At 41.7% G+C, this 25548-nt stretch overlaps 1 protein-coding gene across 1 annotated transcript in view; it reads right to left on the reverse strand.

The window, feature by feature from the left end:
• The window catches only part of LOC103618710, a 72972-nt gene extending 47463 nt beyond the window's left edge, over positions 1–25509 (reverse strand). Inside the window, exon 1 of the mRNA XM_017738664.1 lies at positions 23095–25509. Coding sequence (XP_017594153.1) covers positions 23095–25509 — 2415 coding nt within the window. The remainder of the gene's footprint in view (positions 1–23094) is intronic.
• Between the last annotated feature and the right edge of the window lie 39 nt (positions 25510–25548).

Here is a 25548-nt window from a genome sequence, read left to right on the forward strand (position 1 = left end):
CTGGGGGAGCTGACAACTGCATTCACTTGTGGACCTGCTGCTGCAGCGCTAAAGTACGTCCGCTTGAGAGGGTTAAATCAGCGCAGAGCTCCGAACAAAATGGGCTTCCAGCCAGGTCTGGTGCCGTTTGTGTGTTGCTGCAGTGGGTTTGACGACCTCTTTCTTGGAGACCTGCCCCTGTGCTCCTTCGGAGATTCATTCTTGCTGCAGCACTATCCCCCTGCCCAACCTCTGTGGGCACCTCTGCGCTGCTTCCACCCACCTCCGCTCGGCTGAGACAATTCTGCAAGTCACACCCATGAGTTATGAGCATTTAAGGTGAGCCTCAGTTTCTCATCCAATGCAACACACAGGCTCAAGGTGATCAGGTGCAGCTGCAGAGAAGATGGAACATGATCTGTTTTCCAGTTACAGTTTTTTCCTCCTCTACCCTTGTGACAGAGAACTGACAAAAAAACAGTCGTGAAATTGAACAAACTCAGCAGTGGGGTTGAGGATGCTGCACCTGCAATGAGTTTTACCCCAATGTCACAAGTCCCAGCAAAGATAATAAACTTAAGCTCTCATTCGTACACCACCTAAGTCACAAAGCTGAGAGATTTAACAAGACAAACCATAGGCTGTAGTCCTCCAGCTGTGCAACTATGTTGTACCTACTACCCAATGCAGAAACTATTTCTCTACAAGTGTTTCTTTCCCTGTTGGTTTTTCCCCTTTCATTCCTCACAAAGTCTTTTTGAACATCCAAAAAAATCCTCTCTGGATCGGGCTGGTCTATCAAGGGGAGGGGGTGACCCCAACATTCAGCTAAAACCTCTTTCATTGCACCCCTCACCATGTTGGTAGATTTTTGAGAACACTATAAATATCTGAAGTTTTTGCTCTAATGTATCTGATGCAAAAACCCTGGAGCACAACTGCCCTCATTCTGACTCAGCACCACTAAGAATTACTACCATCTATCAGCTTTTATCTGTGGCCACCTCTACCAAAAGAGACAGTATCACCCCATTGTGGCTGATGGTTCCTTTATTCTCCACCCATTTTTGTGGCCCAAGTATTTATTCTCATATTTATTCTAATATGCCCAATATCCCAGTGTCTGCAATTACTGCTGTCCAATCACCCAACCCTGTTTAATATTTTTAAGTAGGATAAATGTAGGTCTGTGCAGACCAACACGGGAAGATAGAGATGCCAAGTGCCTAGAACACCTGGAAAATTGCCTATTTCAACCAGTTGCCAGGAGCCAAACACTTAGAAAAAAATTAACTTCAATTTTTTGGCTAGGTACCCACCTTCAAGATCACAATAGTCACAGAACAAAATAGTTTTTGACAGTCTCACAAACAAACAAAAAAACCCCAACCAAACAAAAGAAGTCCAACATCAAAAAACCCCATGAAAACCTAACCAACAAAACAAAGAATGAAAAAAACACCCATCAAAGAACCCAATACCCTGCTGAATGCAATAAAAATAAAAGTTACAGCAGCACTAACATACGTGGACTGTACAGCCATGTGTCAAAGCAACTTGCAGCCAACATGTAAGACAGAAACCTGAAGAGAGACACCCTCAGTTTTCCAAATAATCACACAGTGATTTCATCCAGACAGTCCACAGATCACCTCTGCCCCACAACTTCATGTGTACACCCACAAAGTTCTCTAACAAACCTACAAAACAACAGTAAAAGGCCAAAAGCCCCAGCAACACTGGCAACATCTAAGGCCCTGCCTTAAAGATGTTAATGAAGACTCTCCAGGAATGGACAATGCCCATGGGTAGGAGGTGGTGGGAAGATAAAACACGTCTCTGTAGGCAAGAGCTTTCTAGCCACAAGTTGACTTTACCCAGTGTTTGAATGAAACACACTGATCACACATCCAGGGGGTTTAATACAAGCAAGGAAGATTTCACAGTTTCTGGACCTCAGCGAGTTACTAGTGATGGACATTCAGGCTCTGCTCTAGTGTATTTCAACAAGGAAGGGCTGACGAACCTTCAAACCCTCACCCACCCCACTATTTACACATTACCTCAGTTCATCTTTCCTCACACCCCGTGTCTCAGTGGTCAGCTAAGACTCTGCACAGCCAAAGTTTTGTAAAACACCACAGAACATAAACCCCAATAGAGACGATACACACATGTTCCATAATATTTTCATTCCCATCAAAGATGTCACTAAACCTCAGGTTCCTAAGAAAATTTTTCTCCTGTTTCCAGAATTTTAAGATCTAGGATTTTCTGGTTTCTTGCCTTTTTTGTAAGTTTTATAAACTTAAATAATTATTACTCTGATAATCACTGTATAAATTGATACTATAACTTGGCTTATTTACAGTAACATTGCACAAATGTCACAGTCTTCCTCAAAAATGCTTGCTTTATGAAGTTAATGCTGACTACAGAGTGGATAAGTGATATACCAAAATGTGTTCTGTTCTGATTAAAAGTTCCTCAAGTCCTTTAAAATCTATATAAAATTCATCAATGGTCATAATAATTTTAGTTATTTCTATCAGCTTCAGTGTTAATGCTGAGTCAGTCCTGCAGACCATGATTTTTAATTCAGGAAAATCTTCAATTGAGAAAACACTTCAGGATCTGGTCTGTAGTAATATTGATTTTTCTAGTAATAGACAAAAGTTGAAACACAGAAAAATGTAATTTCAGTTGCAATTGAATCAAGGCTTAGGGGCTTCCTAGTTTTCTTTTTTCCAGAGTTTTCCTTCTCAGTAATTTCTTGAAATTTCACCTAAGCATTAAAATTTTGAAACACCTTCAAATCTCACCAAAGAAAAATGTGCCCATTGAGTTCAGAACAATGCACACAAGCAAGAGAATCAGAATTCATCCCTGCAGCAAAAACAGCTGATAAACCTGATAACCCCTGGAGTGATTGGATACTGCCTGTATGCAGTGTCTATATACACAGGCCTCTGGTATTTGCTGACATACAAAAACTGCACTGCTTTAATTAGCTTGGCTAAATTAAATGGTACAAGTACAAACATACAGGTGGAGCAAAGAATACTGATTTTATCAAGTCCTGCACAAGAAAAGCAAGTATGTTTCAAGATAGTCATACATTGATATGTATCTACCCCAACAACCATAGTAATAGAACTATTTTAGTATGGAAAATCCTCACATTTCTCTGCAAGTCTTCCTTGAAACAGTTCTACATATAGATATGTCTGAATTAGCAGCAGCCTGATGCAGTGCCACAGAAACATGTCTGTGCAGATTTTTCTCTTGGTAATGATACAATTATATACAGATACAGTTCTGTACGTATTTAGGCCCTTGAAAAGTTCATCCACTTCAAATCACACTTATACAAGCAATTTTTTTCTATAAAGTTGTGACAGGGATCTCATAAACTTGCTTGGGCAGCAATAAATTTATGTTCAATTTGCTTCATTGCAGAACACTACGCAAAGTCCCTCCTCTGGCTATTTCTGAGTCTCATACAGCAAAAGGGAGAGAAAGACGTACCAGAAACAAGAAAGATGTGAAAGTACAACATGTAAACTGAAGAACTCCAAGGTGTTTTGACATCTGAAAAGACATTTCACTTCTTTGTAAATAATTTCACGTTCAGTAACTCATATCCCTCAAACATTAGAGTCAATGACTCAGTGTCATGATGTAACTCCTTTCTAAACTGGTGGGAAGACACCAGCTCCAAGCACTGGACTTCAAATTTCTGCACAGGATTTTAGTAGCAATGAGTTTGCTTGAATCCTGTATAAAAAAAAGACATTGTTTCAGCCTACTGATAAAACTGTGTGCAAAAAATATGGAGACAAGTCCACAAAATCCATAGTTTAGCCATTAACAAACAGGTAAGTGCTGTCATTCTCTAGAAAAAACTAGATTTCCTCTATGTGCCTGCTTGTATTTGGTGCCTGCAATTTGTCTGCCTTACTTAGAATTAAATCAAGTCCAGAGAAAGGAACATCCATCAGTCCTAGGCCAGATTACATCAACCAAAGTGGAAAACAATACCAATAAATTGTAAGGGAATGATGAGTTCGTGCAGTTTCTTATACACAGTTTTTTCCTGTGATGTGGGCGACTAGCACCATCTTCTAGTCCATGGGTATTTATGAGGTCTATGGAAAAATAATATTTTGGTATTTAAAGGGGGGGCCTCACACTACTTCTTCAGTTTAATCCCATCTTTCACTTCATGTTCTCAGGATTCCTGCAATCTTCTGCAACCCTACTTACTTCAGTGAGGTCCCCCCTCCACCATTCTCTGAAGGAGACTGTACAGGGTGTTTCCTGGTGAATTCCCATGCCTCAAGGACTATCTGAGCAGGAAGATACTGCCTAGAGATATGGCAACATAAAGGCAGGTTATGGTCTGCCTTCTGTATGGAATTTCTTGGGGATTTGGGATTCCCACTTTTCCTAAAAATGCTGCAAAACGCCTCCCTGAGGGAATGTGAACTACGTATTTCTATGCCCAACTTCTTTGCTCCTATGTCCCAGTCATCTTCCACACTTGAATTACTTCTTGAACAGTCATCTTTTCATTTGGAACCTGCCTCTCCCATGTTTGAAATAGACAGGTTCTGTGCCAAATTGCTCAGTTGGATTGGCTCTGTTCTTTCGTGTCTTTCCTTAAATCCATTTTCCCATTGGTAGGAATTTAGTGAGAACTTCTTTTCGTATCACAAGCATCTGAAGCCAGGCTATTTAAAACGTTGCTGTTATGGGAACCAAGGCTGCTAAACAGCCAGGAAAAATCCTGTTTGTATTTAGGTCACAATTTCTTTGCAGTAATGTACTTGCTTGTTCTAGAAAATGGCATGTAAAGAAATTGGAGATGGGTATGGAGAGAGATTGGTGTTATAAATTTCAATTGAGATAAACCACAAAGATACACAGAAAAAAAATTATTTTCTTCTCCTGATCGCCAGAGTACATTCAATTATTTCTCACTTCTAGTCTAAATTTTAAGGATGGATATGTCTGACTCATTCTGTCTTCTGCTATATTTTTCTGATGACTTAAAAATGCTTTTGTAATTTATTGCACATAATGTCACATTCTGAATGGAAGGACATTAACAACTTGGACACCAACAAAATAACTTTCACCTTTCTAAAGTCACCACCAAGCCTGTAACTGTTATTTTACTGCCAAGTACTTTCTTGAAGGTTTTTGTTGGTGTGTTTTCCTTCATCACCATTGTCTCTCTTCAGAGACACAGTCTTTACCACTCTTCCATGCAGGCTGTGATTCTCCAGCTCAAGCAATCACCACTAAATTTCAGCTCAGTGAACTGGTCATGAGACACACTGGAGGCAAACAAGTCTCTTCCAGGTGATTATAATCTAATTTGTTTCTCAGCTCTGGCTACTGCCTTACTCCATACTTATATTCACATGTGTTTCACACCCCTCTTTAGAGTTTGAGAACTGGGATAAGGTTACAAGGTAACTCTGACCCTCCTGAAATTATCTGAATGTTTAACTGAATATGTACATATGAAATCATAAACGAGTAGACAACTGCCTGGAAACTGAAGACTCAATTTAGTTTTCTGCTTTAAGGAGTTCTAACTGCTGTGCTCAATTCCCTAAGATGTGCCTTCATCATAAGCCACAGGATGTCCACTCACCTTCTCCCTTTCTGTTGCTTTTCCACATTTTTCTCCCCTCAGCCTCCTAGGAGCTTTGCATTTGTCCTTGTGGCTGTACAAGAAATACACTGTGTTCCAAAATGATGCTGATAAGGTATGCTGATATCTCCTTTTCCCTTCATTTTTGTCTACACAATTCAGATAAAGTAGGAAGCTAAGCACCAAGCAGTGGCACAGAACCAATGGAAATGGAGACCTAGGTATAAAAATAGAGGGCAAGAATCAAAAGTACAGGCAAGGAGTAATATGAGGAACAGTCACCTTCTTCACTGCTGAGAAAGACCAAAGGCATTTTCTTTAGAGCCTGCTCATGCCTCTCTTTAATAGAGAAAAGAGATCAGGTTTGTATTATTAAAGTATACAAGTACCCAAGTACTGTGGATTCCCTCTCTTGAAAACACATGCTGAGTTACACCTCTTAGCTTTGTTTATCCTCCCTGCTTACTCCTAAGTGTCTCTTAGAAGTTAACAACCTCAACCTCAATCTGCCTGGTTTGGATCTAACAAGGAACTGGCAATCCTGTAGGTTTGAAATCACAATTTTACTGATGACCTGAGTTTGTCTTTGAGGCCGTTAGAAGTATTGACTGTCAAAGCCCTAACTGTAACCTGCACGCCTTGTGCTGGATCAGATTTTGCTTTTTGGGAGGTTGGTGTTCTCTCCTCCTTCATTTGCACTTTTCTTTCTCGCTCTTCTGCTCACTAATGACTTTTCCAGGTTTGTTGCATTTCCTGAAAGCATCCCATGAATTCTCCTAATCCATGAAAGTACATCAAGCTACAGAATGATAAACTTAAGTCATAGAAGCATATTTTATGTTTTGATTTCAATGCTTAATTTATTGAGCCCTGTATTTGGGCAATCATATTCGGTTCAGAGACACAAAACAACAATGTGAAAACCCCCTTTCCTCAGCAGCTGCCCTGCTAAGGTACTAACAGGATTACCCCTTGTACCTAATGGTTAACTCACGCTTTTGTTATTCACAGATACTTTCACTGCAACTTCCTTTTACAAGCCTGCCTAATCCATCCTCAACACTTCTAAAATGTTGCAGACCTTTCACTGAGAGAGGGAGGGAGCACCCAGCCCAGACTCACTAGACTTACACCTGCTACCACTCTGCTTCCTGGTATTTTCAAAACACCAGCTGAAGCAGGCATTAACCTATTAACCGATAACTGGGTTGTAATATCAGGTGCATTCTCTCACCAAAGCAGACCTACCTGCAACTTCAGTCCCGTGTGACAATTTAAATGTCACTTAAGAGTTTTGTGAGCCACTCCAGGCAGCCCAAGACACAGGTAGAAATCTAAGATGCACAACTGGAAGATGGCTGGATCATGCAGTGGATACACCTAAGCTATGTTCTTGTTGCTCAAAATTTTTTCCAGCAGCTGAGTCACAGTTCTGTCCTTTCTTTCTCTGTGACTCTTAGAATGGTTTGGGTTGGAAGTGGCTTTAAAGCGCATCTCATGCCAGCCCCTGCCGTAGGCAGGGACACCTTCCACTAGCCCAGGTTGCTCCAAGCCCTGTCCAACCTGGCCTTGGACACTTCCAGGGATGAGGCAGTCACAGCTTCTCTGGGCAACCTGTGCCAGAGCCTCACCACCCTCACAGGGAAGAATTTCTTCCTACTCTTTCCACATCTCTACTCCAAAGCTGTATGGGAGGTTAGCTCTGAACTACAAGGCTCTGTTTCAAACCACCAAGATATTCTTACACAGCACCAAGCTACAACTTGCTCCTGAAGTTAAATATGTAAAGCAGCACAGAAGTGATGGACAGATTTTCTCAATCTAAAATCAGACCCAAAATGCTCTTATACTGAATAGTACAGAGCTGCCCTAAATTTCTCAAATTAATAGAACAAGTTCTACTTAATCAGACTTAAAAGTGTAGTGATGACTTTCCCTTTCAAGGTTATATTTTAGAATTAACTGCTTGATTGCTCTTTTCTTGATGTTGGACAAAGTCAATGTCAACTTTGCCAGGAAATTAAATCATTACAGCTATGCTTTTTAAAACATAGAAGTGAAGCAAATCATGACCTCTACCCCTGGCTGGTGCAGTCAGACAAAAGTCCCAAGCTTTCTGCAGCCAGAGGCTCAGCCACCACCAAGCCAGAAAAGGAAGATCTGCCTATGTATCATGGAAATTCCTTGCTGTAGAATGGATGAGCAACCAAAAGAACAATGAAGGTGGTGCTCTGGACTTCTGGAGTTCACCAGCAGAAACACAGGTTGGGTATAGGGTGTACCCACCACAGCTGCCATGACAGACAAGCCAGATACGGTGTGGAGTGAACCTCTGCACGTCTGGTTCCAGCCCTTTACGGGAGGCTCAGCATCAGTCACCGTTTAGATTTGCAATTCTCTATATGGGGGGAAGGAAGAAACTTGACCCCAAGGACAAATAGAATCATGGAATATCCTGAGCTAGAAGGGACCCATAAGGATCACTGAAGTCTAACTCCTGGCCCTGAACAGGACACCCCAATAATCCCACCCTGTGCCTAAGAGCCCTGTCCAAACACTTCTTGAATTCTGGCAGGTTTGGTGCCATGACCATTCCCTGGGGAGCCTGTTCAGTGCCCAACCACTCCCTCTGTGAAGAACCTTTTCCTAAACCTCCCCTCCTGTCACTGGTCACCAGAGAGCAGAGAGCAGTGCCTGTCCCCCATGAGGAAATTGTAGGCTGCCATGAGGTTTGCCCTCAGTCTCCTCTTCCCCTGTTTTCTCCTCTTGAGGAAAATCTCCATCACAGAATCCAGGCAGATTTTAGCACAAATGGGAAAGGCTTTGCTGAGCAACATGGGCAAATACCCAAGAACCTTCTACTCTTACCCCCCTTGCAGTTCCACTTCCAGTTGCAGGTCTTTGCCTACAGTTCTGATACACGTGCCAAATCTCATGCAGCCACACAGAAAATTAAACTACTTCAACTATTTTAAAGAGCAGCTGAGAGCCATAAAGGAGGCAGGAGGGGATTGGAGCACAGACCCCATAAAACATACTGAATATGTGAGGATTTTTTAATAAGACCAGTATTCTGCTCCACAGCTCTCTGTATTTCATGTGTCTGCACAGGAATGGCTAAGCAAGGAAAGTAGGGCAGGAAAATATTTCATTTTGTTTGTTAATTCTCAGCAGGCATTTCTGAGCTTAGAAGATCTTTACTTCAAATCCTATTACAAAAATCCTTCTGCCCAAACTGTGCTGTTCTTGGACTATTTATAACCTATAGTCACGTATATGATGGGCAAAATGTTAATACTGCAGATTCTGCTGATATTATCTGACCTCAGGACACGTCCCATTGATTTCCTTACTCAGCAGAACCAGGAGCAGCATTTGACCCTGACTTACACTCTCTGCTAAATGATTTTGGTTTATATTTGTGTTTCTCTGCAGGGTGCTGGCACACAGTGGGATTCCACACCCTCCTTGCTCCCAACCCTAACAGACACACAAAACTTTGGGGTTTTCTCTCTGTTGACTTAGAATCTACATTCCAGCCACTTTATGCCCTTTACTGTACTTTACAATCTCAGTCATATTTAACAAGGTTATCAGAACAGCACAGAGAATTGGATTCCAACTGTATGCTTCCAAGTAGTACCTGATAATGTACCAAAATAATCTGATAATAATTCTATGCAAAAGAAGCCCCAGCAACAATTTATCTTCCTCATTTCTTGTGAACACTTTATCAATAGTTTGAGTTCATTACATGTAACTAACCTGATTTTTTCCTGTCTGTAATCCATGGTATTTGACTTGCACCCATTTACTTTCTTTCCTTTTGCATGCAGAGATTTGCAAAAAAATATATATTTAGGATTAGTATAAAGGCAGTATGACTCTAAGTGTGTGCATATGTGCAAACACACAAAGAAAGTACAAATAAAGAATAACAGGAAAATAATGCATTAATTGCTACAGAGGACCCTATATGAGGTTTTAATCCATATGAATGAAGAGAAGGGAAATGACCTAAAATAAAGTGTCAAGAAGATGGAGAAGAAAACTGGAGCCTTAAGATGCACAGTGGGGAATACAAGGGAACCGTGAAATTAAAGAATTTTACTGAAGACTATAAAAGGTGAAACAAAACAATGATACAAAAGATCCCAAACAGCACCCATGGCTAATGGGGATCAAAGTCCCAGACCAGTCTCTTGTCACAACAGAATGGGCCTGTGAGCCATGACAGCCAATGTCCCTTGTCCCAAAGCACTGGACACAAGTGATTCTGGTCACCAGTGACCATCAGGCACTGATGCTTGGGAGTTTGTGCATGTGAGTGTACAAAATCTAGCAAGAAAATAAGTGAGAGTGGGAAACTTCAGAGATTTTGCAGAAGAATATCATTTTCCCTGCCACAAGATCTTGCACACTCTTCTGTAATCCTGATTTCCTACATAGTAATTCCAGATCCTTCTTCGCAAAACTGAATTTGCACACAGGGTCAGACCCTGAGAGGAATAAGAGTTCAGTCTGAAAGGTTGAGATTGCAATAGCCATAAGATGCTGTGAGCAACCAAGTTAAAACAAAAACACAGACAACACTGCGTGGAGGGGTCCAGAGAAGGAAAAGCAATAATGGTTTTTACAACCCAGAGAGACTTTAAGAAAGGGATGAGGCACTGCTGTATGAGGTCTCTGCTCCAAGTCCACCTCCCTATCTACATACAGACACCAGCAGCAGCTCCTGCATCCTTCTTCATGGCTCCTCAGGCTCTAGCACTCACTGCTGTTATTGCTGCTGGAGAACAGGACTAGCTCCAGGCAGCTGGAGGGGTTGCAAGGAGCAGAGCAGGAGGGAGATGAGATGGGAGCAGTCAGCAACATCTCTCAACTCATTCCCTGGATGGGTACAGCAGCAGAGAATGAGGCAGTGCTGAACAGACTTTAGGAAATACAAGAACTGTCATGTCACACACAGTATTAAAAAGGATTTGGCAGCATGGCATGAAAAATGTCCTGTGTTGTACAGGCTGACAGGCACACCTCGGGGTGAAACAGTGGCCAAGGTATTAAGATGATGATGGAAAGCCACTGATCGCAGCTGTCCAGTTCAGGACCTGTATGCCCAGCTTCAACACTGCTGTAGTAGCTCTGTCAGATTCACCAGTGCAACAAGTTCACCTCTGATTTACGGCATCTGAGAGTACTTGGAAGGGGAAGCAAAGAAAAAGTGAAATGCAATGTATGAGGTGGGGCAGATTATGATCAGAAGCCCAGAGGAAGGCCTGAGAAGCAGTGGCACTCATGCAGTATCAAGAAGGGGAAAAAAGTACCCTGGAGCTAAACTGGGGCTTTAGAAATCAGGACAAGACAAAAGCAAGACGGAGGCAGAAGCAGTTGATCTCATGCCATAAAAGCAGGAAGTCAGTGGAGCTGGGTTCTGTTCACTGTTACATCAGGGACTTCATGATTTTTGGCAAGTATCTTAATTGGTTCATACAATGTCAGCAATATCTGGGCTCAAATGGCCACGGCAGGGTTTAAAGCACTACTGGAAAGGATACTTGGGTAGTCTCAAGCAATAAGGTACATATGCTCGTGTATAATTTATTACTTGCACTAGGTGCTGAAGGGAGAGAAGTGTTTGGGGATTTTTAAGTAAATATTAAGCAAATCTGTTTTCAAACTTCCCTTTGGAATTCTTAAAACCTCAGTGACACAAAATATTTATGGTTTGAATTTAGTAAGAGTTCAATATTTGTTTCCTTGAGCATGGGAGTTCTTACTGAATAGATCATCATGATGGACCTAATAAGATATTCCTTTAAAAGCTGGACTATACCCGGTGTTTAGCATGAGTTAGTGCTGTAGTATTAATGCAGAACTACCTTATGCATTTTGCATGGATCATACACGTGGCAAAACCAAACATTTTTGTGTGCTGAGGGAAACCCACACTGTTTGTACCTCTTCCTGCAACAGCAGGCAGTGGCTGTGGGATGCAGAGGACAGGGTATCCTGCCTGGTCCTCAGCTGCTCCTTCCAGAAAGGCACAGATCTCCCAGCCTTAGAGAATGTATCTGCTAGCCCTGGTACACCTCAAATGACACCAGGCTTCCAGCTTTTAACAACTCAGCTGAGCTCAGCCTATTTCTTCCGTCGTTGAACAGAGAAACCACAGCAGGACATGGGAGACTCTGAGTGATAAGCAGGGAGGATGATATCAAATGCACCCACTGAAATCAATCCCCTCTCCTTGTACTAATCAAAACATTGTCCTCCACAACCAGATAAACCTGCAGTGTCTCAGCATGATTCTTTGCATTTGAAATTCCTAGCAAAGTGAGCTCTTTGGGGACAGATTTTAGGATTGCACATTTGGAGTACAAGCTATTACTGGCCACATGGTAAGGAAAGAAAACTAAAGTAATGTCCAGCAACACCAGTGTACCTCCTGGGCTTCTTTATCACACTGAACAGTGGTTAAAGACAAAGTTTAGAGGCCTTCAAATCCAGTTCACTGAGAAGGACATATCCCCCCAAGCCACTACCACAGTGGTCAGGGGAGGCATTTCTATGGAAACAGAGCCAGTCTTCAGCCAGCAAAGTCAAGGTTTATAAGAGCACAAAAAGCAGTGAGTTTCTGCATGCTGGTTCAGTAAAAACAGGAGACTGGGTCTGGTCCCTCTCTCAGGGGTTTATGTATTTTAAATCAGAGTGAAATCTGAAAACATTTCTGAGAATGGGAACTGGACCTCAAGAGAAGGTAAGGAAAAAGGGACAAGCATTGGTGAGGACAAAATAAAAACAGAGGGAAAAAGAGGTTTTGAAAGACAGGGAGGTGCAAATCAATCCATATTGCTTTCATTTGGGCACCTGATCCTTCAACCATGAACACCATAGTTGTCTTTCTGCTGTACAAACACTGGGAGCAATCTTGACATAATATTTTCACCAAAGACTTTCAGTTCTCCTTTAGTCCTTCATTCAAGAATCCTGGCACTTAAATTTACCCACAGTGGGAACACTGCCAAATTTTAACACTGATGAGTTATTTCCTGGGCTTTTTTAATACTGCTGCAATACAAAAGCCTGTACAATCTTCAGCATTGCTAGAGTCTCTCTGAAACAAAGCATCTTTACTCCAGGTAAAAGTAGGAGAAGAAAGAAGCTATTAGATTGCTGAGGTATCAGATGTTTTATCTATTATCTTCCATTGTGTTACTTCTGTTTAATTGCTGTATTGTTGCATCATGCAATTAGTTAAGCTGTCTATTTATGCTCATCTTTGATACTTATTTGTTCACTTCTCTTAGTTCCTTACACTCCTTGAATATGTTTTTAGTGGCACTGTGAAACAAGCTGCCACAGACAAGGTGCTGCCTTCAATGTCACCCACGTACAGGACTCACATTTCTAAACCATCTGTGCTGAAATTAGGGACCCTCCTCTTCCTTACACCCTGGTCCAGGACTGGGCACTGTGTTCATTTGTTGCTTTTTTTTCCTCCCTATCCTCTGTCCTCAGTTCCAGCCCCAGCCTCAATTTTGGTCTGGGCCCCAATCATACAACTGCAATTACCAGAAGGTCCTGCCAGCTCTTGGCTGGATCAGGGCTCTCTGCTGGCAGGACTCAGAGGGAACTGAGCTCTCCAGCTCTTGTGATTATCTACCAAGTAGAGTGAACAATAATTTCTCAAAAGCTTGTAACTCAGCCAAGCTTAGCAGCTCTTAATGGCTATCAAGCATGATATAAAGACCACTCTGCAACAAATACCAAGCCCTTTTTCCAAAACTTCAGCAAGATATTTAAAGGAAAGATCAGACACATTCCACATCAAAAGTAGCGTGGGCAGCAGGTCAGAGGAGGGGATTCTGCCTCTCTTCTCAGCTCTGGTGAGACCCCACCTGCAGAGCTGCCTCCAGCCCTTGGGTCTCCAGCAGAGAAAGGTCAAGGACTTGTTGGAGTGAGTCCAGAGGAGGCCACCAAGTTGCTCAGAGGGATGGAGCACCTCTCCTATGAGGAAAGTCTGAGAGAATTGGAATTGTTCAACCTGGAGAAGAGAAGCTTCACGGTGACCTAATTGTGGCCTTCCAGTACCTGAAGGGAGTCTAAAAGGAAGATGAAGAGCCTATTTGCAAGAGTATGGAGTTACAGAACAAGGGGGAATGGCTTCCCAATGCCAGAGGGCAGGGCTAGATGGAATATTAGGAAGAAATTCTTCCCTGTGAGGGTGATGTGGCCCTGACACAGGTTGCCCAGAGAAGCTGTGGCTGGCCCATCCCTGGGAGTGTTGTAGTCCAGGCTGGATGGGGTTTGAAGCAGGCGTGGGCTGCCCCATCCCTGGGAGTGTCCAAGGCCAGGTTGGAGCAACCTGGGGTAGTGGAAGGTGCCCCTGCCAAGGGCAGAAGGGTTCAAACTGGATGATCTTTTAAGGTCCCTCCCAATCCAGGCCATTCTACAATACAATTCTGTGATACTTTCATTATAGACAAAAAGACTGTTTTCCACTACCCTCAGTCTGAGAAATGACCAAAATGTTCGGTCAAACTTGTCTAGGAGGTAATCCCCACCTATCACAGGTAATTCACACCTACCATCACCCTGAGGGACTTGAGGGTTTCTGTGATGACAGGGTTTCTATGCATCAGACCATTTTTGTAGCAGGTAACAGTATGAACACAGCCTAAGATGCTGGAAAGGTTTTGTTCATTCAGTAGTGGACAAAGCTGAAAATACAGAAGTCTATGGCTCCAAGGCCACCAATTGCAATTGCTTTCATTCAATAAAATAGAACAATTTTAAAGTTGCTCATACTGTTGAATTTCCTTTCATCTGTTACTGAGGTGTGAGTTCTCTTCAGATGACACATTAACCTATCCTTTGGTATAAGCAAAATAGCCCCCTATAAACAATATAGAGTTGCAATATAGGAAGCAAATTTAGATTGGATCTTTGGATACGAGATGCTACTGTTGACAGTAACTGCTGCTGGTCCATTTCTCCTCTGTTAAAGTATTTTGAAAACCAATTCTTTTGGAAGAATTATTGCTACATTAAAAATGCATGATATTAAGTGACTCAACACAATTTATAATAGTAACTAAAAAGTGTTTTTCAGGCAGAACACTTTTATATATAAAATTCTAGCAGCTTTATTGGAAGCAAACCAGGCTTGAGCATTAGCAATAGCCAAATATAGACCAGGAACATTCTAAATATACAGCATTATAGCTGATAAAGAGAATAATTCTGCTACCTTTGAGGTGACTGGAAACCCTGGGTACAGAGATGTAATAACTTATGAGATAATGCAACCTACATTTGTTTGAGATTGTTAATGTGTTTGAAATGGCCACAAATTACGGAGATTTTCCAGACTGCACACTTTTGCATAGAATAAAACACTTATGCCAAGACTATGATTAATTTAGAGCCAATATATTTTTTTACAAAGGAGAAAAAATGTGTCGGTGTTTTCAGGGGGGAAAAACCTACAACAAAATCATAGCTATTGTAACTCCATCCTTCTGCTACTTCTGTTCTAACATGATCTCTGTTCTGCAGACACAGTTAGGAGGGAGTAGGAACATTTAAAGTCATCTTTGGCTTTTTAAATGTTTTGGGCAGCCACTATGTTTCTTTTTTTTTCCCACCCAATCCAGTTTAATCCAATACTGTCATTTTTACAAGTTTTCCAGGAGCCTCAATTACCTACATTACCCACATTTGCCCCATATCCTAGATGAGAATACAAGCAAAACAGAAGAGAAACACTTGGTGATGAACTATTAATTCATAGAATGGTGGCAGCTTGATGGTTTGGGATTTTATTCAAAAACATCTGGATGCTCTTTGAGCAGGCTGAGTGAAGAAAACCTTTTTTCATAAAACACAGCATGACAGTGGTAAAGGGCCCCACCACACTAAGAGCTCCAAACTGATCATATTTTTGAGTGCACATTTGTATTCTGCAGCTCTGTTCTGACCACGATCAAACTGGCATCTTTCCATGTTCTATATTAGCTCAGGTTAATTTTTCCTGTAGTTTTTTAATAAGGTGACAGGCATTAAAGAGGTGGAATGCCTTGTAGAGCAGCACAGTGCTGTAAAAGTGAAGACAGGAACTTGCTTATTCTAATCCCTCGACAAATATATAATAAGATTAAAACAAATGAAAGTGCAAATAGCAGTCCTAAACCAACAACCCCAGATCCTTTGAAGCTATTCCAGCTGGCAACTTTGACCACACAAGTTATTTGCTAGGGTGATTTTACTTCATCAGCCCCAAAAAGGTGAAATAAGGCAGCAGTTCTATCTCCTCTGACTGGAGGGAAGAAATCACTTCCTTTTTCCACTAAATCTCCTTCCTACCAATATGATATTAAAAACAAATAGCTTTAGAGTTTGATTATCTTTAAGGTACTCATGACTGTTCAATAAAAAACAAAACCAAACACACACACAGAGTAAAGCAAAACCAAACAAGTGAAGGATTCACTTGGAGGACTATATATAGACAATAGAATTGACATAGGCCATATTCCACAAGATTAGTATTCTACAAAGAAGAAGACTGAGTCAACTTCTCCATTAAGGACAACACAGAGTCACAGAGTGGTTGAGGTTGGAAGGGATCTCTGGAGACTGTCCTGTCCAACCCTACTACCTCAGCAAGGTCAAGTAAAGCAGGTTGTCTGAGACCATGGCCAGATGGCTTTTGAACCTCTGCAAGGATGGAGACTTCACAATCTCCCTGGGCAACCTGTGCCAGGGTTCAGCATCCTCATAGTGGAAAAAACCCCAAGCAACAAAACAAATAAATTACTTAAGCTTTGACAGAGCCTCCTCCTCTTTTCCTCTCACTGGACACCCCTGAAAAGGGCCTGGCTCTGTTTTCCTACATTAATAAGAACCCCCCAACCCCACAGCCTTCTCTTTTATGGGCTAAAAAGTCCTGGCTCTCTGTCTTTCCACATATGAGAGATGCTTCAATCCCTTGGTTATCTTAAGGGCCCATGATTGGCCTGTCTCCAGTAGCTCCACATATGTCTTTTATTGAAATCACAAAGTTGGAAGACTGAATTCAGGCTTACATTGAAATGTCTTCATACTACAGGTATGAATACAATCCTGAGGATTTAAAATCATGTAAGGAAAGCTGCTTTAACCATAAGGATATTGCACTGATCTCCATATAACTATTGGCTACAAAGCAGAACCTAAAAGCTGTCTAAAATACATTCCCAAGACACAGAGCAAAGAGCTGTGTAGTTCAAAAGATGAAGGGCCCACTCAGCTGTAAGACTTCCCTGCTCCCTTGCTTCTGACCCCAACAAAGGAATTGGAAAAGGTTGAGAAGTAACACCACAGAACCTTTTGGAATCAATACCCTCAGGTTTTGTGAGAGAACATGTTACACTTTGATTTTGCAGACTGGTGGTGCAAAGATGCTTGACTTTTGCAGAGTAAGAAAGAAATAAAAAGCCACAGTGCCAAGACCCATCAGACTGGGCCCAGCCATGGGGGAGATGGAAGAACTAACAGATCAAAACATAAAAATCATTCCTTTGGAGAAGAAAGAATCCAAAGTACAAAAATGTGTTCATTTTCCTTAGAGAAACTGCTTAAAGACTAGAGGCTACAAACCTCTTTTTTTTAATGTACCGTCCTTCTCTGATATTTAACTTCCACTTGCCTTATTGGTCAAATTTGCTTTTATTCTCCAAATGCCTCTGATAGCACCAAATCCTTGAGCTATTGCCCTCCCTGTTTCTTTGCCTTACAAATCCTCAACTAAATGCCTTCATTCCCATGTGCCTGCTTGCCCCCCTTTTCAGTTCAGATGCTGGATTTTGTTACCGTTCTTTTGATTAATTGCAATTTTAAACAGTCCTCAGCAAGTCACAACTCCTTATTTTGAAACAAGCTAGCTGTAATCCCAGAAATCCACAGCATTAACACAGTTATACTGAGCCACACTAAAATCCAGCAGCTTCTCTGCAGTGGAAAGCAGAGGATGCACAGGCCATTGGTACAAACACACAGCACACATGGACCAATGATCCCCTAGAGCCACCATCCCATTTTATGACAATTAATCTGTATTTTCCTCTGTTTTCAGTATCTTGAGTGTGACATTGAATATGTGACAAGTTACTCAGGGGAACAGAAATTGCTGTCACCAAGGAAGAACCAAAATGCTGAGAATTAAACATCCTCGATTCCCCACTACCTGATTTTCATCACAGATTTCTAAAAGAACTGATAAATAAAAGCATAGGACTGAAGAGAATTTGTTTTGGCTTAGTTTTTTTGGTTTTTTAATATGAACCTGTCAAGTCTGAAGTAGAATAATCTCTTTGGAGAAAAACAACTGCAGACAGTGAATCAAAATGGTGAAATTCAGCCTGTGTGACCACAGGCCCATTACCCTGTCAGTTTGGATACAAATTTGGATGAAAGACTAAAAGAGAAATGAAGGTACACTGAAAAGAAAGGAAAATAGTCATAGATTTATCAAAGATAACAATTTGCTAGACTGGTTTTCAATTCTCCTCAATAGAAACAAACGGAAATTCATCTCATCTATTCTGATTTTAGTAAAACATTGAATACAGTGCAGCATTGAAAAGTTTAAGACACAAGAAGTTGGGCTATTCTAACAACAATTGCAGAAGATGATCATATGGAATCATTCACTTCAAAATCTTGCTATCTGTCAAGATAAAAGTCATTCATTTACTCTCAGTGCTCTCTGTAGACTTTGTCTAAACTCATATAACAAAGATGAACAGCATGATTTGCTCTGAGCAGGTGACTAAGACTTTTTAACATCTAAGACTCAGACATAGAGCATTTAGAGGGATGAATTTGGGTGGAAGAACCATCTTGGGAATTAACCTTTACCCATCCACCTCTACCCCCAAAGAAGTTCTGCAACAATACTTCTGTGACTGATTAATCAACTTATTAAAACTATGGAGAAGGTAATTGGCTTCCCAAGAAGAATCAGGTGATGTATTCCCTATGACCTGGGCAAGGAAGTATTCCTAGCTACATAGGAAGTCCTTTCTCTGAAATATATATGTCTGGTCTGGTCACACATTTGCAAGAAATGCAAAAAATATATATCCAAAAATTAAAAACTGATGCTGAGAAGGGTTATCAGCATAATCAGATAAGTGCAGAGGTGAGCATAGGAAAAAAAGACTGAAAAGGATCAACTTGTTTAGCTTGGTAAAACAAAGGCTGAGAAAGGATGTGGTTGCTTTCTAAGCTGTGGGTAAAGCAAGATGCAAAGAGGGAAAGAACTACTCACACTAAAAGGGAATTGCTGGCACAAAATCAAAAGTCTACAAATTCATTGCAAAGAACAGCTGGCAGGATGTCAGAACAGCATTTCAAAGCCTTACAGGAATAACTTTCCAATAGGAATAATGGGCACAGCCTAGTGAATTTTGTAATTAAAATGATTATTTTTACAATTAGAATTTAAATCTTTGAATTTCAATATTTAAGATTAAATGGTGACTGGTACAGGAAAGGACTAGTCTTGATCTAAATTATGTTTTCTTGTTTTATGATTTCATACAAGGATTACCCTTCCTCAGCCCACGTCACCATTCAACCTCATCCTCCCCTTCACCTTATCCATCTCCAAATACAATCCTATTACTCTCCACATCCCCTCAAGCCCTTTGTGTCAACCAACTCCTCCTGTCACTCTCCCTTCCCCTACTTCTAAAAATAACTCTCCAGGACAGGCATCAGACAAGCAAAGTTTCAGCCCAGGTATTTGTAGCCTTTACAGGGCTCAGAGCTCTTTTGCTGAACACATCCTTCTTTGTGAAAGGGAATTGGAGTGGTCAGAAGGATGCACTTCCCCTTGCTGAATTTTCTTTGGTCATCACTCCTTCCAGGATTTTCTTGGCTGGACCTCAAGAGTAACCTTTGCAGCCAAGAAATCTTCCTAAGAACTTAATTCTTGTAACGTGGACATAAGACTGCTGGTTCGAGACAGGTTGTTATTAGCACTGACAGAAAGAATTGGGAAGGTGCTTCACTCTTACATTTGACTGTTATTCCCATCAGAATGAGACACAGGGAGGGTTTGCACACACATCTGGTCTTCACTTGTGTGAGGAAGCCACTGATGCTTAGCCCGCAGCAGTTCAGCCTCAATTGGCAGCCTGTCTCAATGTAAGTGGATCCATTTTTGTCACTGGAAATGCATGCCATGTTGTGCAAAATTATTCCACTCCCATTACAGTTTAGAGAGAAATATTCTCCATTGCAAGGTTTGCATCTATTTTTTTGGGTGTAACCTAAATACTGAATGCCAAGTCACAGAGAGGTCAGTATGCTCTGAATGTAGAAATATCTCACAGGCCTTTTGTGTAGCACAATGGCCAACACAAGCAAACAAAAGAACTGTAGCAATCCATGGCTACATCACAATCCCAGAAATCAGTCAGTGAACCACTGCTTACTTTAGTAACCACTCGTGCCTTTGTCTCTCTCACAGCACAGCAGCCTACCATGCTTTTCACTCAGCTGCCATTTATGCCATGCTGCAGAAAGACACAACAAAATACTGAAAAAGATACAATTACAGTTTACTCTACTGCTCTTATGGCCATACATAGAGCTATTTATAGCTCCAACCCAAACAGAAAATATAGAAGCACAAATGGGGTTCATGCGTCTGCATATGTAAACACATCCAAGCCTATCGTTTCATTCAGTAGCAAAAGCAGAACAAGGATAAAGAAATCAACCTAAATTTTGAAATACATCTAAATTTCTGGGAATTCAATTAACTTTTCATATTTGCCAGCCTTTTTCTATCCCACATGTACTGAAAATTAGAATCACCTCCTCAATTTAAAAAAACCCAACAAAATAAAAATCAGGTTATTTAAGTCCTGCTAAAATTGTAATTTTTAAATACTTTTCAGTGCTTTGAAGGATAACTATGAAGTTGCTCCTACTGCCTTTTAAATATTTGTTACTTTCTTTTTGGTACATTCGTATTCTTAGGAAGCAATAACATCACCCCTCCTCAAAAGCTCAAAGGGTCATGTAGGTTTGTTTCTAAGTCCAAATGAATCAGTGCGAAAGCACTTTTGGACTACATTTAGTCAACATCCAAAATTAAACTGTAAATTTTCAACCCAAAATTTCTAATGGTAAATATATATATATGTGTAGTTAATTCTCCAGCTCGAATGCCACTGGAATGATCAGCACCAAATTAATAATAACCAGCATGATTTTGGTTTCAAGGGTAGATGGATTTTTACAGTCCCTGCCTCTGCTCCCCTACTCAGCTCAATTAAATTAAAGCCTTTGGACTTTCCACATAAGCCATATCTATGGTTACACCTCTGAGTATTAGAAGCCAAGGAAATAAAATTGCCAAAGATGACATCTGGGATTTCTTTTTCCCCACTATCAAAAGCTCCTAAAAAGGTGTCTTATGTTACAAGTTTAAAAATTCACCTGAATGACTGAAATACAGTGAGATGTAATGAGACACATTTTAGTTGTTCTGATTATGGAGATAAGGGATACTTCTTCATTTTTCTTATTACTTGGTTCTTTAATGTGTTGGTAACCTGAGTTTCCAGATCTTGCTCAACTGAAACAAAGAAATGAGTTGTGACAGTTTTTTGAGGTTTTTTATTTGGTTTTGTTGTTATATATATATGTCATCATTATTATTAGTTTTGCAATTATGAACTACTCTCCAGCCAAAGTTACACTCCCCAGACACTGTCAGAGTTCTTGCAGACACCTTCTGAGTTAAGATATTGCCAAAAAGTTTTTTAACTTCCCATTACAAAAGTTCTAGCTCAACTTTTTTGTTTTTCAGATCCTCAAATAATCAACAACATTCCCAAAGTATCCAGTGCATTAGGTACAGATTCTTCTTTACATACTGCCAACTGCCTTTTTCCTAGACTCTACACTTTCTTATGGAAGGACACCAACCCTTTTCCTTTTGCAAGGTCTAGGTATTCCACATACCCCTCTCTGAACAGTGAGAAACCCACAACACCTGCAACCCTCTGCTGCTACAGAATTTAAAACTGATTGTGACTTTGATTAAATACTAGGAAAACCATCATGTGTAAATCAAACCTGGTCAACACATAAATAAGGGAAGGTGTGATGAACTAATTGCATAGTGAAGAGCAAATTGGGACCTTTTTAGAAGGGAATATTTACAAAAACTCACTACTTGGAAATTCAAGAGTTATAAACCAAAGTGTTACGTAGTTGAATGTATATTTGATTATCCAAAGAAGTTATTGAAGCTACCCTTACATCAAGGTTCAAAAAGGAGCTGGGCTTTTGCATATATTTAAAGATACAATAAAGATTTCAAAGGTGAAAATAAACATAATGGCTCCAGATTTAAGACAGCCTCTAATAATTGTAAACTAGAATAAAAAACAACAGCAGGAAGCAGATTACACCATGTCTGTCTAACCTGAGTTCTTACATTTCCCTTGGAAACATCTGGAGCAGCTCTTACCAGACACAGAGCACTGGCCTGGACAGAACCAACAGTGGTTAGTTACTGTTATGCACACCAAGGAATTTGACAGTCTGCAGGCAAAACATCTCAAAACATCATAAAAATATAAAGATGACTCCCAGGACCTATTAAAAATACATATAGGATCTTAGACAAGTAATGCAGCAACACCCAGGAGATCAGGCCTGCAGCCCACCTTGTAGCCCTACATTGTGATCACAAAAAGATTTTTTTCCTGCAAAATCACTCATCACACTACTGAGAAGAACCCAGCTTGGTGAGAGGCTCAGAAGAGAATTATTTAAGGTTCACAAAACCTATGGATTGCTTGGAAAGTGAGAGGAACACTACAAATCACATTTCTTAAAGAGGTGCTGGATATTGAATTATTGCTATTCCACCGCAGACTTACCTTGGGCATTGCAAACCAGCACCTTGGCTCCACAAACTATTCCCCCTCAATGAAAAAAAGCTCAGGAATGTCAGGGTGGGGATAAAGAAAAATATTTAAAAAAATAAAATCATAGACTCTACACAGTGTATCTTAGAACTACCATTGATTAGAAACTCGCATGGACTCTTATCATGCCCCTGCTTAGCTCTCTGAAGACAATGGCTTGGCTTGCAAGAAATTTAGTTTTCACTTACACCCTTACCATCAGTTGTGTCTGAAAGCCCTTAATGTTTGCAGCAGAAAAAAAAAAAATCTCTTCTGCCACCCCATGACAATATTTCAGCCAAAGAGATTCTTGGCTTTAGGAAACATATAAAAGAAACTGAAATTTCCTCCAGGTGCCATGAATCGAAACCTGTTTTCCTGCAAATGCCCACAGTATGTTCTGCACTGAACAACCTAGAGCAGACACAAGGCCATGTGTCTGGGAGAAAAAAAGTGAAAGGAAGAAGTACTTACCACGAGGACAGCACTCAAACGGTCACTTTGGACCTGCTGCACTTGGATGCAGGGCCCTGGCACCTGTAACCTTGAGCCGCTAGGAACATTCCCAGCATCACCATTTGGGATGCTGCTGCTACTAGGCCCAAGACCTACAGATGCCCTGTACAAGTAGGTGTGAGTCAGTTTACCCACACCAGTGACCTCCAGCATGTCCGGTGGGAGGTGGGAGCTGGGCAGCATGTGCACACTGTAGCAATACTTTTTATAGTCATCAGCTGGGCAGCAGCAGCCATTGCAGCAGCAAGTCCGGCAGCGGCACAGCCGGATAATGGCAAGGAAGAAGATGAATGCTGCAAAGATGAATGAGACACAGGAAAGGGAAACGATCAAGTAGATGTTTGTAGCGTTGAGTAGGGGTGGTGGTTCCCCGCTGTCATCAAAGTCTGGCAGCGCCTGGGGCAGGGTGTCAGCCAGCAGGATGCCCACAGTCACGGTGGAGGAGAGCGGTGGATCCCCGTGGTCCCGCACCACCACAACCACCTTGTGCTTGAGGAAGTCAGTGGAGCGCATGGAGCGCGTGGTGCGCAGCTCACCGGTGTGCGGTGACAACTGGAACAGGGTAGAGTCGGAGGAATGGGCAAGGTGATAGGAAAGCCAGGCATTCTGTGCATTGTCCTCATCATCTGCCACCACTTTGGTCACCAGGTAGTCCTCATCAGCCAGGCGGGGCACAACTTCCACAGCTACAGAGCCATTCTGGCTGGTGGGGTACAGGATGGCTGGGGCATTGTCATTCTGGTCTGAGATGTAAACATTCACTGTTATGGAAGCACTCAAGGCTGGTGACCCGTTGTCCTTGGCTTCCACTTGGAAATAGAAGCTCCTAAGCTGCTCAAAATCAAAGGCACGTTTTGCATAGATGCTCCCATTGGCCAAGTTCATAGACAAAAAGCTGGTCAGGGCACTGCCTGCAACTGTGGAATTCCTGAGTGTGTAAGAGACCCGTCCGTTCTCCCCTATATCAGGGTCAGATGCCGAGACCTGGTAGAGAAAAGCACCAAGTGGATTGTTCTCTTCCACAAACACATCGAATGTGTCAGCACTGAAGACAGGGGGGTTATCATTCACGTCAGAAATCTGCACCCAAACAGTCTTCTGAGTGGTGATAGGAGGAGAACCCAAGTCTGTGGCAGTAATGGTGATGTTGTACTCACTGATCAGCTCTCGGTCCAGAAGCTCACTGGTGACAAGGCTGTAGTAGTTTTGAAGGGAAGGCTTTAACTGGAAGGGAAGGTTTTCAGAGATCTGGCAGGTTACTTTCCCATTCTCCCCAGGGTCTTTATCCAAAATACTCAGCAGAGCTATCACCGTGCCAGGAACAGCATCCTCAGGAATGGGACTGGAAAGGGATGTAATTGTAATCTCTGGGCCATGATTGTTCACGTCAGTGATTTCCACCAGCAGCTTAGCTGTGCTGGACATGCCAAATGCCCCATTATCCCTTGCCTCAATAAGCATCTCGAGAAGGGGTCTCTGAACAGCTAAAACGCCACTGACTGTCACCTCCCCAGTGTGCGGGTGAATTGAGAACATTCGCTGTAAGTCAGCAGAAGTTGTATTGCTAAAGGAATACCTGACCTCTCCATTTGGACCTTCATCCAAGTCCGTGGCGTGCACTTGCACTACCAAAGTGCCACTGGGGGAGTTTTCCAAGATACTCGCCCTGTAGACCGAGTGCTCAAATTCTGGTGCATTGTCATTGGTATCCAGCACAGTCACAATTACCGGGACATCACCAGACTTTGGAGGATTCCCACCATCTTTGGCTGTAAGCACAAGTCTGTGAGTGGCTTGCTGCTCCCTGTCTAAGGCTTTCTTCAGCACCAGTTCGGGATATTTACTCCCATCCCCGCGTATCTGCATTTCCAAATAGAAATGTTCATCGGGGCTCAGAGTATAATTCTGGACACTGTTAGCACCTTCATCAAGATCTTGGGCGTTGGGGAGTGTAAACCGTGCCCCAGGTGACAGGAACTCAGGCATGTTTATATGATATTCACTTAAGGGAAAGCTGGGGGAGTTGTCATTTATGTCCAAGACTTTGAATTCCATCCTATAAAGCTCTAGAGGGTTTTCTAACACGAGTTCATAATTCAGAACACAGACAGACTTTAATTCACAAAGCTGTTCTCTGTCTATGGGCTCATTAACAGACAAAGCCCCCGTGCTGGCATTTATATTAAAATATTGCTTACTTGAACCGGTGATCATGCGAAATTTCCGAGCTGAAAGTGTAGCTGCATCTGTTCCTAAATCCTTTGCTATGTTCCCAACAGACGCTCCACGCTCTGTTTCCTCGGCGATGGAATACACTATTTGCCCGTCCGCGGTGCAGCAAATAAGGCAGAAGACCATTAAGTAGCCCCGCATGCTTCCTCCCCTGGCTCAGCTCCCCGCAGACCGGCTCAG

This window comes from Corvus brachyrhynchos, unplaced genomic scaffold, assembly GCF_000691975.1.
Source record: "Corvus brachyrhynchos isolate BGI_N302 unplaced genomic scaffold, ASM69197v1 scaffold376, whole genome shotgun sequence".
NCBI lineage: Eukaryota > Metazoa > Chordata > Aves > Passeriformes > Corvidae > Corvus > Corvus brachyrhynchos.